This window comes from Apiospora kogelbergensis, assembly GCF_038363985.1.
Source record: "Apiospora kogelbergensis strain CBS 113332 chromosome Unknown utg000007l_segment0_segment0, whole genome shotgun sequence".
NCBI classification, from domain to species: Eukaryota; Fungi; Ascomycota; class Sordariomycetes; order Amphisphaeriales; family Apiosporaceae; genus Apiospora; species Apiospora kogelbergensis.
This window is the reverse complement of record NW_027117424.1, coordinates 3,555,882-3,571,470: the sequence shown is the minus strand read 5'-3', so window position 1 is coordinate 3,571,470 and position 15,589 is coordinate 3,555,882. Positions and strand designations below refer to the sequence as shown.

The window sequence follows — 15,589 nt, the reverse complement described above, 5'->3', positions numbered from 1 at the left end:
TCACCCTTTTCCGGTGAGGCTTATCCTACGATGAAGGTGAAGACCACTATATCCTAACAATACCTGAGTTGAGGGGTTGGCGAAACGAGACGAGAAAGGATTGATGCAGGAAAGTTCACCGCCTCTGACCATGACAGGAATGGGAATCGAGTGAAAAGCTTCAGGCGGAATCACATGCTTACGGCGGCGAAAGGAGAGGAGGTAGTTAGCTTTTGTGTCCTCGGAGACTCCGTCCATACATGCCCCGCGAACACGAAAAGTGACATGTCCCCTTTCCGCTTCGCTTTATATCAGATTGGATGAACAGACAGGAAGGGAAGTTGAGAAAGCCACGGAAGCGTTTCAATACGAGAAGAGATAGCATACGCGCGAGGAGCCAGGTTGCTACGAGGCAATGATGTTGATGCGACACAAAGAAAGAGCGTAGTCTACTGCAGTCAGCACCCATCTGTGCTTCGGTGAGTCCAGGCCTGCTGCTGCTCGTCGTACAGCGACCAACTAGCTGGAAATAACCCGTTCGTTCGTCCATCGCTCTCCAGGCCACAGGAACAAGAAGCAACGGCGAGGCGCCCGCTTAATGACCTCCTGCAATGCCACCAGAGCCGTGTAACAACCCAACGGTGACATGAAACTGACAGATCTCAGCCTTCAGCTGTTCGAATACGTCAAGTATTACATCACACGGGGTTTCTGCGTATGCAGGTGAGTAGTCTGTCATGTCATCGGTGGCACCGGCCGTACCAAGGTCGTTGAATAGATGGGCAAACCTCAAGCCTCATCACTGCTCCCTCCTTGTCTCATTCCGACCGAAGCGCCAAGAGAAGAGCGATGGATATGAGAGGCGGGAACCAGGAAACCCCAATCTGGATCTGGGGTGACACAAAAGGGGGTGGGTGGTATCACAGCAGGACGAGAAAAACAAAAGCAAGAATGCAAGGGTAAAAAGGGAAACACATGTTTGCTTGCGGCAAAGCGCGGCTGTCAGAATGGATATCCCACAGATACCTGATTGCGGCCTGCCCGTGCATCTATGTTCTGGCTCTTTTCCCTTCTGGCGTTAGCTTGTTTACATACATAGGATAAGTACGATCAGATGGGTGCGCCAGTGTCCTGTGTTTCAGCTGTCTCAGTCCAACGCACCGGGCATAGGGACCGCAGACGCAAACAGCGAACAGTTGATAATTCTAGACTGATCTGCACAAAACAACGTGTCAGAGAGCGGGTATGGCAAGGGGCAAAGTGTAAGAAAGGCTAAAAAGAACTACTGAAAATAAGCATGATGTGCTATTGAAGGCGGCAGGCAACGAAGGAATGGTTCCAAGACCCGACCGATGCAGGCCGCTGATCATCGACTGCATCTTTGTCGCTGTGTCCCACCCCTGGGCGCCCATTGTACACTCGGGGGATGGGGCAGGCTCTCCCCGGCCGGCAGGGAGGGGCATGATAACAACCCCCCAAATGATACTCCGCGCGCGCATCGCATCCATTCCACGTTACTTGGGTGCGTGCCGTTCGGCTTTTGCCCACAAATGGGGTTCGCATTTGGATTACTACCCCCTTCCCACGGCCGACATGGAAAACGGTCTGGATGCTGCCGAGGCCCACGACTTTCTAAGCCGCGGGCCGGAAGCGAGTGCAACCCTGATCTTCGCGGCCAATAGGCTAAGAAGCCGCCCTTTCTGAAGCGGGAGGGTCCTATTGGGGCACCTCCTGGATGTGCACATGGAAGATGCCTCCAGAAAGTAGCGGCTAATAGCCACTGTTGGTCTTGTCGCATGAGCCTTGGAGCCTTTGCTGGTCGCGGGCATTGATGTTGCGTACTTGGCATTGTTTGCTGCTGCAGGCTGTCATTAGCGGGCGAATCAGCAATCCCCATGGCGTTTCTGCAAAAGAGGTGGTGAGGCGGCCAGAAGGCGGCGTCGAGGCCATTTCCACTAAGAAGTCTTGTTTTGCCCGCCATTCTTTAGGGGCGCCCGCCATGTTTGGTGAACATGACAGGTCGAAAATTTATTGTTGTCGTCTTCGGAGCGCAGGGCTTCGTCATACGGCGTATGCTGGCCGAGGGCTCAACTCAAGCGCAAGGGGATCGAAATGTGCGAGAATTTCCCTCACGTCTAGTTCGGGGAGGTGCTACAATCTGGTCAGCGGGAGTGACTTGCATCACCGAAAGTGACTGTTGCCTCATGATACAGGGTCTTCTATGTTGGGACCCGGCCTTGCGTAACACGGATCGTGCGTATTGCTGTCGTTATCCGTCGTGTCGGCCCGGCCGTTGTCAAATGATCTTCGTGTTCCGGGTCGATTTTGGGATATGAGGAGGGGGTTGGAAGCAAGGTAATCTGTGTTGGGGGCTGTTTTTTTGCACATGCCATCCGGCTCTCGCTCGTGGGTTATCACTGTCCAATCTCGCCGGGATACCACCGTCACCCACAAGGAGTACGACGACCATTGCACGACTTCGGGGTTCAACCTTGGATCAAACGGCAAGACAGGCAGAGAGTAAACTGTCAATATTGCCGGCGGCGACGAGCTGGCTAGCTGGCCGCACACCTCCACTCCTCTCCTGATTGCCAGCCTGAGGGGGGCGGAGAGGAGGTCTTGCTTGCTGCTGCTGTCTGGCACAGCTGCCGGCCAATCGCACAATCAACGTGATACGTGACAGCTCGCACAGCAGCCTGGCCGCGAAATGGCTTATGCAGGCTGCGGTGACGAATATGCACGGCCGCGACAAGCAGCGTTGGCGCAGCTTATGATTGAGGGCAACAATAAACCTTCGATAACACAGGCGGGGTTTGAAACAGGAGAGAAACTCCCGCCCAATGGAGATATCGTCAATAAAACTGAACCTCCCAAATGCCCTGCCAGTCTTTCACAGGGATTCATTCTTTTTATTGGACAGGGAAGGGAGGGGCTCCTTGCAACGGCCAATCTTAGCGAAGGATCTTTCGATTTGGCGCAGGCCTTCTTGACAAACCCGGGGCTCCTTGACAGCGCCTGATTGGCCAGTTGGTCATAATTGCTGGTGATATGCGCCATGTGCTGTCGGTCTTAGGTTGCTGCAAATGCAGGCTGTAGAGTCTATCGCGTGTGAAAGGGGGTTTCCAAAGCATGGCACCTTCTGGACAGGTCGGATTGGATGCCGACGCCATCTCTGATGCAAAATGCCGACTTGGCCATTATAAAAGCGTTAGTCATAGTTATGGATCACGCCAAGGGGACAGCCAACGGCGAAGATCTGACTGTCAGCCCAAACCGCCGCCGTGATACCGTTTAGCCGGGGTTGGATGGGGGAAGAGCGGAGCCGTCGCCGCAATGTCCTCTGCGGCACGGCTGGTAGCACGTAAGCTGGCACCGTTGTTGCGGGCGCACACTGGGCCATTTTCTGTGATGGCCTCAGCGATATCATCAACGGCTCCGCCAGATAGCTTGCCCAGGTGGTATCAAACCACAAGCTCTGAAGTGGCCATGAGAATGGATAGAATTCTAGACCCCCTGCTCATATCGGCCGGGTTCCTACCGATGGAGGGCACTTGTTTTCTACCCCTGCGTAAGTGATGATATGCGATGCTGGTGATAGCAAGGTGTCGCGGTGTAAGTGGCCAATCGAGGCATTAGGCCCACACAATATAGCCACGGTGTCGACGGCAGGCGTGAGTACACCATAGTACGTAGACAATGACAGTGCATACTTGTGGTATGCAAGTTCGTTTAGGTAGAAATCTTGGTGACTTGGTTGTAAGGTGACGAGAATGTACACCTAAGTCCGCAAGCGTTGGCTGGCGGGTTTAGGGGAGGCTGCTTTGGTGGTGGGCGGGGTAGTTGCAAGGGGGAGTCGAAGCTGCTGGGGTTCGAAACAAAGCCCAGGCAGCGAAGCTTGCCCCCGCGGGATGATTCGAAGTTGTCCCAACTATACATACATCAGGTAAATATAAAAATAAAATAGGCCTACCCATCGCAAGTTGGACTCCCGTTGTCGGTCTTGTTGGCATCGGACTTATGCAGTGCAGTATGAAAATTGATGACGCGAATTGACATAAAGTGAGGACATTGGCCCGAGCGCTCGGGCTGTTGTCGCGGTCCGACATTCGACACATTTGGGGAAAACTTACGACAGTCGTTCGTCGGAGCTGTCCAAGCCAGCCCTTTCCACGGGTTTCCTTGATGTTGGCCTTGGCTGGCTAGTTGCGATGTTGATGTTAATGTCTGGTCTGTCCACCCGCCGCGTTGTTGAGGGTCACATATCTCTTGGCGTCAGCGCACGCGGCCAGCATCTCCAAGGCAAAAGAAATGTCTCGGAAGGCCGAGCCATATTGGCCGTTTGTCAGCACAGAATCCATCCACGGACGGAATCCCAAGCCCCAGGCTGGATCACGAGTTCAAAGCGCTCTCACGAATCAAGGGTTGGGCTTTGGTAGCGATCGAATGGGGCTTCACTAGTTGCTAGTCTGGCTTTCGCTAGGTCTTACTTGTTGGTGATCGAGACGTAGGCGGTGCCACTTAAATCCGACAACGTCATGATCCGTCATGTTCGGGACTGCAACCAGTCTCCCAGAGATTACAGAGTACGTGAAAACTCCAGTCCAGTCCTGGTAACCAGCGGTCTGGTCGGGCTGGTCGACCCGAAACCGAAACCCAGACATAGGGACTACGGAGTCTGCTCCGGGGCTGGGGGGTCGTGGATTCTAATCTTTGGTGACCATGTGTATGGCGGAGATAGGCTCGAGAATCCCCTCGAGCTCGGTTGCGCTTGCTCCAGGCTGCACTTGTAGTTTGCGGCATTCCCGTGTCGCAAAGCGGCATGCTAAGCTGGGCAGTCAGTTAGTTGTCTGCAGGCGGGTTGCCGACGCTTGTGCGACTGGCGAGAAAGCGCGGCTGCTGGTTGCTTGACTGGGCAAATGTTTGCACGGGTGGGCCTGTTTTGTGCTGTGTTACGGGCCTATACGCGGAATTGATTGATAGCAAATTTGCCATGTACGTTTGCCTGTCTGTCCATGTCTCATCACCTGCACTCTTCGGAGGCAAGTCGCTTCTCCCATGGACTGGACCTGACCTGCCTGGGCCTGACCTGATGTACATGCATGTATCGTCGTGTAGCCATCGAAGTACCGCAAGACCCCCTAGCAGCCGCCGTCACTAGCACAGGTATTGCGGAAGTGCTCCTCCTAGCTGCTCCTCCCCCATGAAACCGGGCTGGGTAGTCCCAAGTCTGTGCATTCGATTTCCCGCAACTTTGTTTCTTTTTTAGAGTTGCTTTTTCTATCTGAATTTGCCGCACTGACTGCCATGTCGATCGCAACCAGCCCATCGGGCCCACGCGGGACGACGTTCAATCCATCGATCTGGTCTGAAGAATATCGAAATGGTGATTCAAGCAGCGGAATGAATATACGGTGGCCAAGATGATATACGGCATCGACGTGGGTCGGGTCAGCAATTGGCCAAGGTGAGCTAAAACGATCCTCGGTAAGAGCCAAACCCAGTGAGTACATACCCTAACCCAGCACAGCATGTGTCGTCTGCGGTCAGCATCAGCGCACAAGGGTATTAGGCCAGGGTATTTTCAAGTGTTGGTGCAAGTGGAGCGAGGTGGTTGACGATATGTGTCTGTGTGTCGGTATCTGCTGTATCTACATGCCTGTATGTATGTATGCAAATGTCTGGTTCCACAAGCCTGGCTAGGGGAGGCGGAGGAGGCAGGCAGTTGCTGATGGTAGTCCCCGACCAGGCCAGATCAACGCAACAGCCTGGGCCCCTGGCGAAAGCCGCACGCTCTTCGTCTGACGACCACAACGCCTGAATCTCACGAGCTTGCTGTCACTGGCTTGGTCCTGTGTAACCTGGGCCGCCCTTCAAGTCCGCTGCCCGTTTCAAACATGCGCTTCCATGCGTTGCCTTCCGCCCGCCGATGGCATGACGTTGGCCAGCTTTGACGAACCGGCGATGGCGATCTACACACCACCCCTTCGTCTACGAGCCGCTCCCAAATGGGTGTGTGTAACGATATCTGTGTTTTTTTCTGCTTGTCTGGCTGGCTGTTCATCGAGTTATGTATGCACATGGGTCACTGTTCGCAATACATTGTATTGCATGGCCAGAACGTTGGCAAGCGAGCTGTCTTGTATGTATGCTTTGTCGGTAGAACAGGGGTCCTTCCCCTCGGTTGGAGTAGTCGAGAATCAAATCCGACGGTTGGATCGATTGCATCAATTGCTACTCCCTACTAGTCGCGGCCTGACAATACGGATCAGTGAATTACCTTGCGATCGCTTCCTGCAATCCCATCCCATCCTTTATTCCCCCGCCCCGCTGCTGCCACGGACGGAGGATCCTCCAATGCCCCGACAGTACGCACAACATAATACGGGCGGCGAACTGGTTGGTGCTGCGCAGGCCCGCGGCCATTACGAGCAGACGAGCATGTGTTTTTTCGACTCCAGTTGCAGATCTGTTTATATTTCCTGTGCGATGGAAGCTGAGCTTCAGGGTCTTTTGGCTGTTCTTGTCAGTCGGTGACATTGTACGACGGAAAGGCAACGCAGCATGACCAGTAGGGGCTCAGCCTAGCGCTACGCTATTGAACGTGCGCCCAAGTTAGTGTCGTAGTTTGCGAGGTCCAGCCGGTTGTCGTACACACTTGACTTGACCACGATTGATTGATTGATCAATAGCCAGGATAAAGCTCGCGATATCACGGTAGGTATGCATCCTATGTAATGCATGCTATAGTAGCTGGATGCGAGCGAGACTGTCTTACTGGATGGCGAAAAGAAACCTGCTCGTCGTCGTAGCATGTATGTACGTGGTACACGCCTAGCACGCATGCCCAGTCTGTGGATATGCCGACGCTGGAGAGAGACCCCGACCCAGCGGCGTCCATATCTCCATGTTACATACAGTACACCCGAGTACATGCATTTGGGCCATGTTCAAGTTTTATTGCCGGCCTATGGATATAATCAATACTCTCTGGTATTCTTTATAGACGCTGGGATATCTGTGGGCTCTTCTCCAGTCCCCCTGGTCGCCCCAAAGGCAAAAGGCTCCCGTCTTGCCCGTCCTTCCCATGCACTCAACCTTGTCCATGCAATTACTACTGGCTCCTGGATTACCACCGTAATCACTGCAGCTGCACATCTGTCTCGTCGCTACATGTATATCGGTAGGTCAATCATATTATCAAATATCCTGGCGAGGGCAACTAGACGAACAGCTAGGCCTGTCACTTTTCGTCGGCTTTTATGGTACGGGCATCCCCAGCCTGTCCATCCCGAATTCTGGTTTTACAAAGTTTCGCCTCTTCCCTCCTTCTAGAAAACCCCCTTGCTGCCCCCTATAAACCTTCTTCCATCCATCCATCCCTCCGTCCGCCGACATTTGGCCTGCCTGCTCCGGGCTGTTCCTGTCCACGGTGGTTTGATTGCTCTTCGCAGGAGCCTCGGAACCCCATCACATCATCAGACTCACACTTACATACACACACCTCCCTAGCCTGCTCGAGTCGGGTGGTCCCATGTCCACGACTGACTAGCTCCCCTCAGCTGCTGCCAAGGTGGTTGGTTAGGTCCAACAGACATATCGAGAATACATACACACATATTTGGGCACCGGCAGAAGAAGTTGATACCCAAAATCGAATCGCCTACTAGATCGACCCGATCAAGCCGGAAACCTTATTGGGGGCCACAGTTTCTTTTCGTGATAGCGACATCCCAGCCCGGGGACTTTTCGATCCATCTTCCTCCCAGGCCCAGGCATGTTCCAGCCCATGCCTACGCCGTATGCTGCTCCGTACTCATCGTTCGGGGCCTACGCAGCCAACGCGCAAATCCCCGAGTACTCTTTTGCACCCACTCCGCTGGGCCAGTCTTTTGGGGCGAGCAACAGCTGCAGTAGCAGCAGCCATGGTGTGAGCAATAATGGTGACAACAGCGGTAGTGGCGGAACCGCAAATCTCAATGTCCAAGTCCATGTCAACAACAATCACCTAATAAACCATCATCATCACCCGGGCCTGGCGCCAAATCCCGCCGACCCCGTCACCTCGCCATTACTTCAACAATTGCCTCCACTGCCACTGCGTCAACACAACGACCACCACAACCACCACAACCACCACCACCGCCTCAGCCCCAGCACCAACAAAGCTTCCTCCCCCGCCGTTGCTGCTGCTGCCGCAGCCCACCACCATCGCCTTCATAACTCCCGTCCCCGACACCAAATCAATCGCTCAAATAAAAACCGCCAGCAATTGCGCAACCACGGCCACCAACACATCAAAATGGAGCAGCAAAGCGACGTCACCGATCAGGAGCTGGCCGCCAGCAAATACAAGCCTAGCCTGGAGGTGAGCACCGATTCGCATGCCGCGTAACATGGTCTGCATCTTGTTCTGAAATGCGTTTCTGACCAAACTACCAGGGCCCTTATGTCGGCGAAAAGACGCCAAGCCACGCAATAACAGAAGAATACGCCAAAGCCGATCCCACATTTGTCGCCAAAACATTGGTAAGTCCTCTCACGTTTGGTGTGTGCCGAGGATGCTGGCGTCGACGACGACGGCGCTCTTTGCGTGAAGCCAACCATTCTACCCCTTCTCCGCCGGAGAATTATCACGCACGGCTCCGTTCCTCAACATGCGGGCTTCTCTATGCACTAGACACTTTTAATTGACCAGGATCTCTCAGGCATTACCCCAGACTTACTCTCACTACCGTCCGATCCAGGGCGACGGTAATTGTGGCTGGCGAGGTAAGTTTGCAACTTTACGCTTCTTGGATTTTGTTGCATATCCCACCCTGTACCCCGCAATTTCTCGGAATACCCAAATGTTGGGGGGTGCACATCCGCATTGAGCTCGATGCTATCCCATTCCTCTCCTACTCTTCCACTGTTCAGCTTCAAAGCCTGTTGCGAATTACGCATCATGTTTCTCACTTTGACACTGACGTGTTTGCGCTCAAATAGCTATTGGGTTCGGATATCTCGAGTCCTTGGTACGATGTGGGGTTAACCAGCTTCAGTCTGAGCTCGCCAGACTGCGGACCTTGAACGACTACCTGGAGACGGCAGGAGGCTTTGACCCCATGGTGACGGAGGACTTTACTGATATAACCTTCGAACTAATGACGGAACTCATTCAGGCCCTGGCCGGTGGAGCAGACCCCATGAAACTTCTGATGGAGAAGTTCAACGACGGCATGGCATCGGCTGCCATGATCTACCACCTCCGGCTCCTTGCTGCTTCATGGTTGAAAGGCAACTTTGCCGAGTACGAAGCCTTCATTCCCGGCGATGTCAACAGCTATTGCGACGAATGGATATTACCCGTGGATCGCGAGATTGACCATCTGGGCATGGTACTGCTGTTCAAGGTGCTCCTGAAACCCGCAAACATGGTGCTGGAGATTGCCTATCTGGATCGCAGCGAGGGAGACCAAGTCAACGTGCACAGAATGCCAGATGAAGCCAATGGCAAAGATGCGGCATCCGTCGAGCCCATGATTCAGCTGCTTTATCGACCGGGACATTACGACATCCTGTACCGCACCGGTGGTACGGCCATGCAAACACCGCCCATTCCCTCTGGGCCTACCTCGTTGCAGGTAAACCGCGTGACATCACTCTCCCACCAGCATGACATCCGGCAGAGCAGTGTTTCTTCGTTGCAGGACTATGCGACCCTCGACATGACGGCTCTGTCCATGATTCCGGCCATGGGTCCGCCCAGTATCTCACCTCTAGGCTCACCACCGGCCGACTGTTCCCCGGTCGCAGATGCATATACCCCTCCTCCCATGTCCCCATGGGTAACCTCGCCCTACTCGGTGTCGGACGGACTACCACCGACACAGCTGCTCCCACAGCAGCAGTCATCACCCCCACAGCAGGAAGCGCCGCTGATTTCGCCGCTGAACTCGCTGCGGTTCAGCAAATACAACTACCCCCTCCCGGGGCTGGGCGAGAGGGCGTCGCCCGGCTCCTCGACCACGCTGAGTGAGCCCACCTTTACGACGAGCATGTTCAAGAATAGTCACTTCAACACGGCTCACTACAACAACCCCCACTTCCAGCCTGAGGAATACAAACCCGAAAACGACGAGGATCTACAGCCTGCGAGCAGTAATAGCAGCCGGAACGGCGGCCGCAAACGAAGTCACTGAGTAAAGCATTTCACGTTGCGTGATGGATGAAGAAAAAGAAAAAGGGCACGTGCCAAGAATGGAACTGGTGTTGGCGGCAAACATTTGACATTTTCTTTTCATCATCATCATCATCATCCCTTTTCTTCTGTTCATCCACATTCATGGCATGGTGTCAAAGGCGGAGGCAGTAATTCAATTTGATATCTCCCACGGGCGTTCTTTGCTTCTTACGAATCATTCATGTCGTTATGCCTTTTGTTTTTGCAGCGGGGCTTTGGTACACGGAGTATCAACAGACCCTGCTTCTTTTTAATGTTACCCCTTTTGTTTCGAATGCCAGGGCCCTTTGGACCAACGGGATGGGCGATTCGGATTGCCAGGTGCGTCTTGGTGTGTTCAGCACCTGCCACGGCTCTTTTTGCCTCTGGCCCCCTCTTCGGGCTTTGCAGCCCGTCTCGGATTGTACGAGTGAGAAAGCATCATCATTATCATGGTTACGACTTGGCGAGCGAGCGAGCGCGAAAGTATGGAAGGAGAGATCTAGACGAGAGATGATGCGGTGGGTGGAGAAACCAAGTCAGATTTTAATATCTTACCCTGATACCTCGTTTCGGCTCCGAAACGGGGGAGGGAAAGGAGGGCGTGAGAAAATAGGCAGGCGGGAGGACTGCATCTGGTAAAGCATAGTGACACCACGACACCCTCATATAATTCAAGAATTTGGGAATCAAAATTCAATCCTCTCTGATAGGCTGTGAACCTCGGGACCCGCGTCCTTTCTCCGTTAGCCTTCCACCACCCTTCTCCCGGCGCAAGGCGAGGCAGGAGAGCCCGAAAATCTGACTTGCATTTGTAATTTCTTCAACGGCGAGACTACGGGCAGTTGGTGGTGACACCACAGCATGACAAGCAGACAAGTGACATCACGAGACCCGTGGATATCGTGTATTTTGGGGACCACATGAGATCGGGGGCTTACTTGGTGTCGTACACGTTAGGGATGGCAAGTGCCGAGGGTAAGGCAGTTGTGTGGGTGTGTGGATGGTGTCAGCATTCTCTTTTGGCCTGCTATCAGTCTGCCCTTGTTCGGGGCCAAAATCGATACTTAACCGAAATAGAAATACCTGGTTGAACATCTCACTGTACCATCGCGCTTCTCCACACACACGCGCGCGCGCACACACTCTCTCCCTTGCTTTCTGTTTTTTCGTCTAATATTCCAGATCGAGTGAAACCGGCCTGGATGCACAGAGAAGAAGAAAGGAAGCATGAAACGTAAGTAAGGAGAAGCATGCAGCATGGTCAGCAAAACAACCATACCAAGCAAGAGACGTAAATGGAAATGAAACCCACGATCCATCCATCCATGCATCAATCAATCATCCATTCAATTAGTGGATATATCAGCCCGTTGCTGCTGCTGCTACATGGGGCACATGAAGATCCTGCACTCCAAGGTCGATCCGCGGGAGTGCTGATGGTGTGTTGCCAAGTGTGTGTTGTGCCATGACACGAACACGTCAATTAATCAATTCGGGATCTGGACAAAGAACGTGGAAAGTTCTATCACGGACGGAAATAAACGTGCTTGTCTAGAGTCGCATCCAGTAGCCTGTTTTCTTTCCCAAGGCCATGGACTAATTGGCTGTCTGGTGTCGTATTCAACTACCTCTCTTCCTCTCCCTCTCTCATTTTCTAGTACTGGTTCTTCTAGTCGTTCTGCCGGTAAAGCCGGGGTCCCTGTTTCCAGAGCGGTGACCCTCCGTCGCAGCAGCAGCTACATAATAATACGACAGGTTACATTCCGCGACCAGTCGTCGCAACCTTCTTCCTGCACGATCAAACACCGAACCGTTGGACTAGCTACCTACTAACTAGTTACCTAGTTGCAACATGCACATGTATGTCGCTTCCTTGCTAGGTTCGCTGGCTATTGTCTGTAGAGCAAGCATGGCGAAGCATATAACCGACAATATGCCGGGGTACACGGCCCTGCTTGGCGGCGGTGCGCCCCGCGCTTCCCCGTGGTTCGATGCCGATGACCGGCGCCATTACTGTTGCTGCGTTGCTGGCGGGTAGGCATCAGTCAGGCCAGGTCAGGCCAAGCCAAGCCATCAGCTGCGTGGCCAACCATGTGCCCGTTAGTTATCCTTGCCTTCATCCTTCATATGCGCACCCGATATGCCGGGAATAATTTGTACTCGTACGGTAATCGACACACGCACACTGCATGTTGGTATGAAACCAAGCAACAAACACGCGGCAGCACATGCGCATTTACATACGTGCGATGCGCGACCACGCGTACGAACTGCAGCTGTGAAGGAGACGTATAGCCTGACAATTTGTGGAGAGAAAAGCCATGTGTTGTTTACAAGTGCGATATGATGCGACGCTGCGGTCTGCCGTCGGGCACAGGTGCATTTTGGCTTTGGGCCCAGCAGGCGTAGCCTGCTGCAGCGAGCGACAGTAACAGAAGCAGCCGTACCGCGGCAGCGTTGGTTCGCAGAGCTTGGGCGTAAGGCGAGGAACGATGGCTCAACACGCCCTGTCTTGTATTAGTTGCGTCAGTTATAGTATGTTGAGTTAGAGAACGTGACTCATATTCCCAACTCGTTCTCTGTAGTCCAACCCACGGGGTCAACGATGGGCTTCCTCTCGGCAATGTAGTACTGCTCCTCTTCTGGGATGCCAGTCCTCTTCTCCCAGCCCTTGCCCAGGACCTCGTCCAGAGTGGAGTTGACCACGAGCGGCGAATCCGAAGACGGTCTAAACCACGGGTCGGCGATCGACCGGGCAAAGATTTCGGGCCAGGACCGCAGCATCTCCGTTTCCAGCCTCGGCGCGGCGCCCGGGTTCTTGTTCACTGAGTCGAGGGGCCTTAGCGGCTTGAGCGCCTTGGTCCACTCCAGGGGCCGGTTGTAGTCGAGCAGCTCGTACGCCAGGCTCGTCACGCGCTTGCCCTCGAGCCCGCAGGCCACGATGCGCCGCCAGGGGTCCAGCGTCTCGGCCCCGCGCACGGGCATGCTGCAGTTAACGGCGACGCCCAGCCCCGTGACGTGGCGGCTCAGGTGGACGCCCAGCGCGGCGATCTTGCGCTCCTCGCCGTCGGGCCCGACAAAGTCGCCGCCGACTTTTGTTGCCTCGTCGTCCATGCCGTCGACCTGCCGGCGCCGGACCCAGACGCCCGGGTTTTCCGTCGTGAAGCCCTCGATCGATTCCTGGCGCACCAGCTCGGATGGGAAGAACGGCAGCGCAGCGGCGGCGGCGGCGGCGACGGAGGCCTTGGTCGTTTTCTCCAGCAGACAGGCGTAGTCGCGCACGCTGAAGTGGCGGTGCCGCGGCGACTTCAGGTCCAGAACCGGCCAGAAGACGACTTGGCCCGGGCCGTGGTAGGTGGTCAGGCCGCCGCGCGGGGCGGTGTGGATAGCCGGCGTGAAGGAGGCGTAATAGTGGTCATTGCCGACGGCCTTTTTTCTCGTCATTGTCGTCGGATAATATACGTCTATTATGTTTCGCTTTATAGTAGCGCTTGTACCAATGGATGTCCAGGCGCCCCTTCAGGCGCGCCTCCTCGGCCTCGCTGAGTGGCTCGGTCTGCCGTCGGCCGAGGGTGTAGGTTGGGGCGGGCGTGAAGGAGAGGATTGTCGGGGGCGGCGGCGTCGGCGGAGGTCGGGACAGGTCGGCGGCGTTGGCGGCGACGGCGGTTTTGTAGTCGAGCAGGCGCTGTTGGAGTTTGGACTGGATGGCGACGGCGAGGGCGTAGGTTGGTGGGCGGTACGGGTGGCCGGGGATGTTGATGTGTTGAAGCACAAAGGGCCTCGCTTTCTTTAAGCGGGAGGTGCCCATCGCAGACCAGATGGGGTTGAGGTTGAGGTGAAGGCCAGGGAAATGGAAGGTTCGATTACTGGCAATGGAAAAAATATTAGCGACCGACTCGGGGCAGCTTAAGCTTGGGCCCTAGCCAATTCAGGGCAGGTGGGGGTTGGCCACAGGCGGGGTTGGTTCTTGCAGTTGATGCCAATGCCCGCTGAAGACTTTCTCAGCCCTATCGTGGCCTCCTTACCGGTGATGCTTTTTTGTACTAGTCAACAGTCTCAACCCCCAGAAAATAAAAGTGGGTATAATCAAGCCCAGACGTTTTGACATGTTTTTCCCATTGACGATCGGTACCTTGATGGCCAGTGTGCGATCAGTATAAAACCTCTTGTCCAACCCACGAGAATTAGTCCCTACGTCACCAAAACTGGAGGTGAACTCTTGCTTTTCATTTCATACATGGGTCGAACAGAGCCCTCGGTGGGCCAACCGCCAGCGGCGTTCCGTAAGGATGTCCGCGCAAAGAAGGCCAAGGCCACCTTAAATAAGACCATACCGGCGCTGCTGTCCGCTCATCCCCGGTCGCGGCGTGGTACCGAGGCGGCCGAGTTGATCGCCAACCCACCCGCACTCAAGACAAAGCAAGATGACCCCACAGTGTCTGCATCAAGTCCGCCGGGGCTCGTCTTGCAGGCAGCCGATACACTCACCGTTGCTCGCCGGCTACTTGAGCATCCTGATACAGGCAGAGTGGATCTGGGAAACAAGGAGGCGCGGGTTGGCATCCTGAACATGGCATCTCCCCTATCGCCAGGTGGAGGGTTCTTGAACGGGGCAGGTAGCCAGGAAGAGTACCTATGTATGCGCACGACGCTGTTACCATCGTTGAAAGACGAGTTCTATCGACTGCCAGAGCTGGGGAGTCTATACACCCGACGTGTTGGTGTTCCGGGACGACGCCGGGGACGAGCTCGAGAAGAAGGACAGGTGGTTCGTCGACTGCGTCTCTGCTGGCATGCTCAGGTTTCCAGACGTGTCCGTTAATGAAGCGACTGGCCGCGGATCTTACGCTCTGGCAAAGGACCGGGAACTCGTGCTGCAGAAGATGCGGTCCGTGTTGAGGATCCTCCAGGCAAAGAAGGTGCGGAAAGTGGTGTTGGGCGCATGGGGCTGTGGTGCCTACGGGAACCCGGTCGGAGAGATAGCCGCTGCTTGGAAAAGGGTACTGCTTGGCAATAACAGCAACAAGCAGTCTCACGGAAAGAATAAGGCAAAGGGGGAGGTTTGGCACGGTATTGAAACTGTGGTGTTTGCCATCAAAGACCACGGGATGGCCGAGGCCTTTGAAGCGGCCTTTGGGGAAGGGGCTCACTAGAGACGACCCGGAGGAAGAAGCCGAGGGCGAGTTGGAGGATGACCCTGATGCTGCTCGGGTACGCGAGATCCAGGAAAAGATCGAACAGCTGGAACTATCCATCCAGCAAGCCAAAACTACCCAGCTTCAAGATGGGTTACGCTCTATCCTAAGCAACCTTAACGCCCAGCTGGATAAAGAGCCTAAGCGGCCTGGTCGCACGCCTGTCGCCGATGATGACTCCGACTCCGCTTCCGACGGGCCCTAGAGCCAT

The 15,589-nt window shown here is 54.8% G+C and overlaps 3 protein-coding genes across 3 annotated transcripts; 2 read left to right on the top strand and 1 right to left on the bottom strand.

The window, feature by feature from the left end:
* Window positions 1–7,753: 7,753 nt before the first annotated feature.
* On the top strand, window positions 7,754–10,160 carry PG998_011547 (peptidase C65 Otubain-domain-containing protein; the record flags this gene model as incomplete). Its single annotated transcript, XM_066878363.1, has 4 exons — window positions 7,754–8,344; window positions 8,419–8,505; window positions 8,724–8,748; window positions 8,965–10,160. The coding sequence occupies 4 exons, from the start codon at window positions 7,754–7,756 to the stop codon at window positions 10,158–10,160; spliced, it is 1,899 nt and encodes a 632-aa protein (XP_066727417.1).
* A 2,353-nt stretch (window positions 10,161–12,513) lies between these two features.
* Window positions 12,514–13,991, bottom strand: PG998_011546 (uncharacterized protein; the record flags this gene model as incomplete). The annotated part of the gene is made up of 3 exons (XM_066878362.1): window positions 12,514–12,690; window positions 12,779–13,619; window positions 13,675–13,991. 3 exons carry the CDS (start codon window positions 13,989–13,991, stop codon window positions 12,514–12,516), a joined length of 1,335 nt encoding a protein of 444 aa, XP_066727416.1.
* A 429-nt stretch (window positions 13,992–14,420) lies between these two features.
* Window positions 14,421–15,583, top strand: PG998_011545 (uncharacterized protein; the record flags this gene model as incomplete). The annotated part of the gene is given in 3 exon segments (XM_066878361.1): window positions 14,421–14,799; window positions 14,885–15,267; window positions 15,284–15,583. 3 exon segments carry the CDS (start codon window positions 14,421–14,423, stop codon window positions 15,581–15,583), a joined length of 1,062 nt encoding a protein of 353 aa, XP_066727415.1.
* Between the last annotated feature and the right edge of the window lie 6 nt (window positions 15,584–15,589).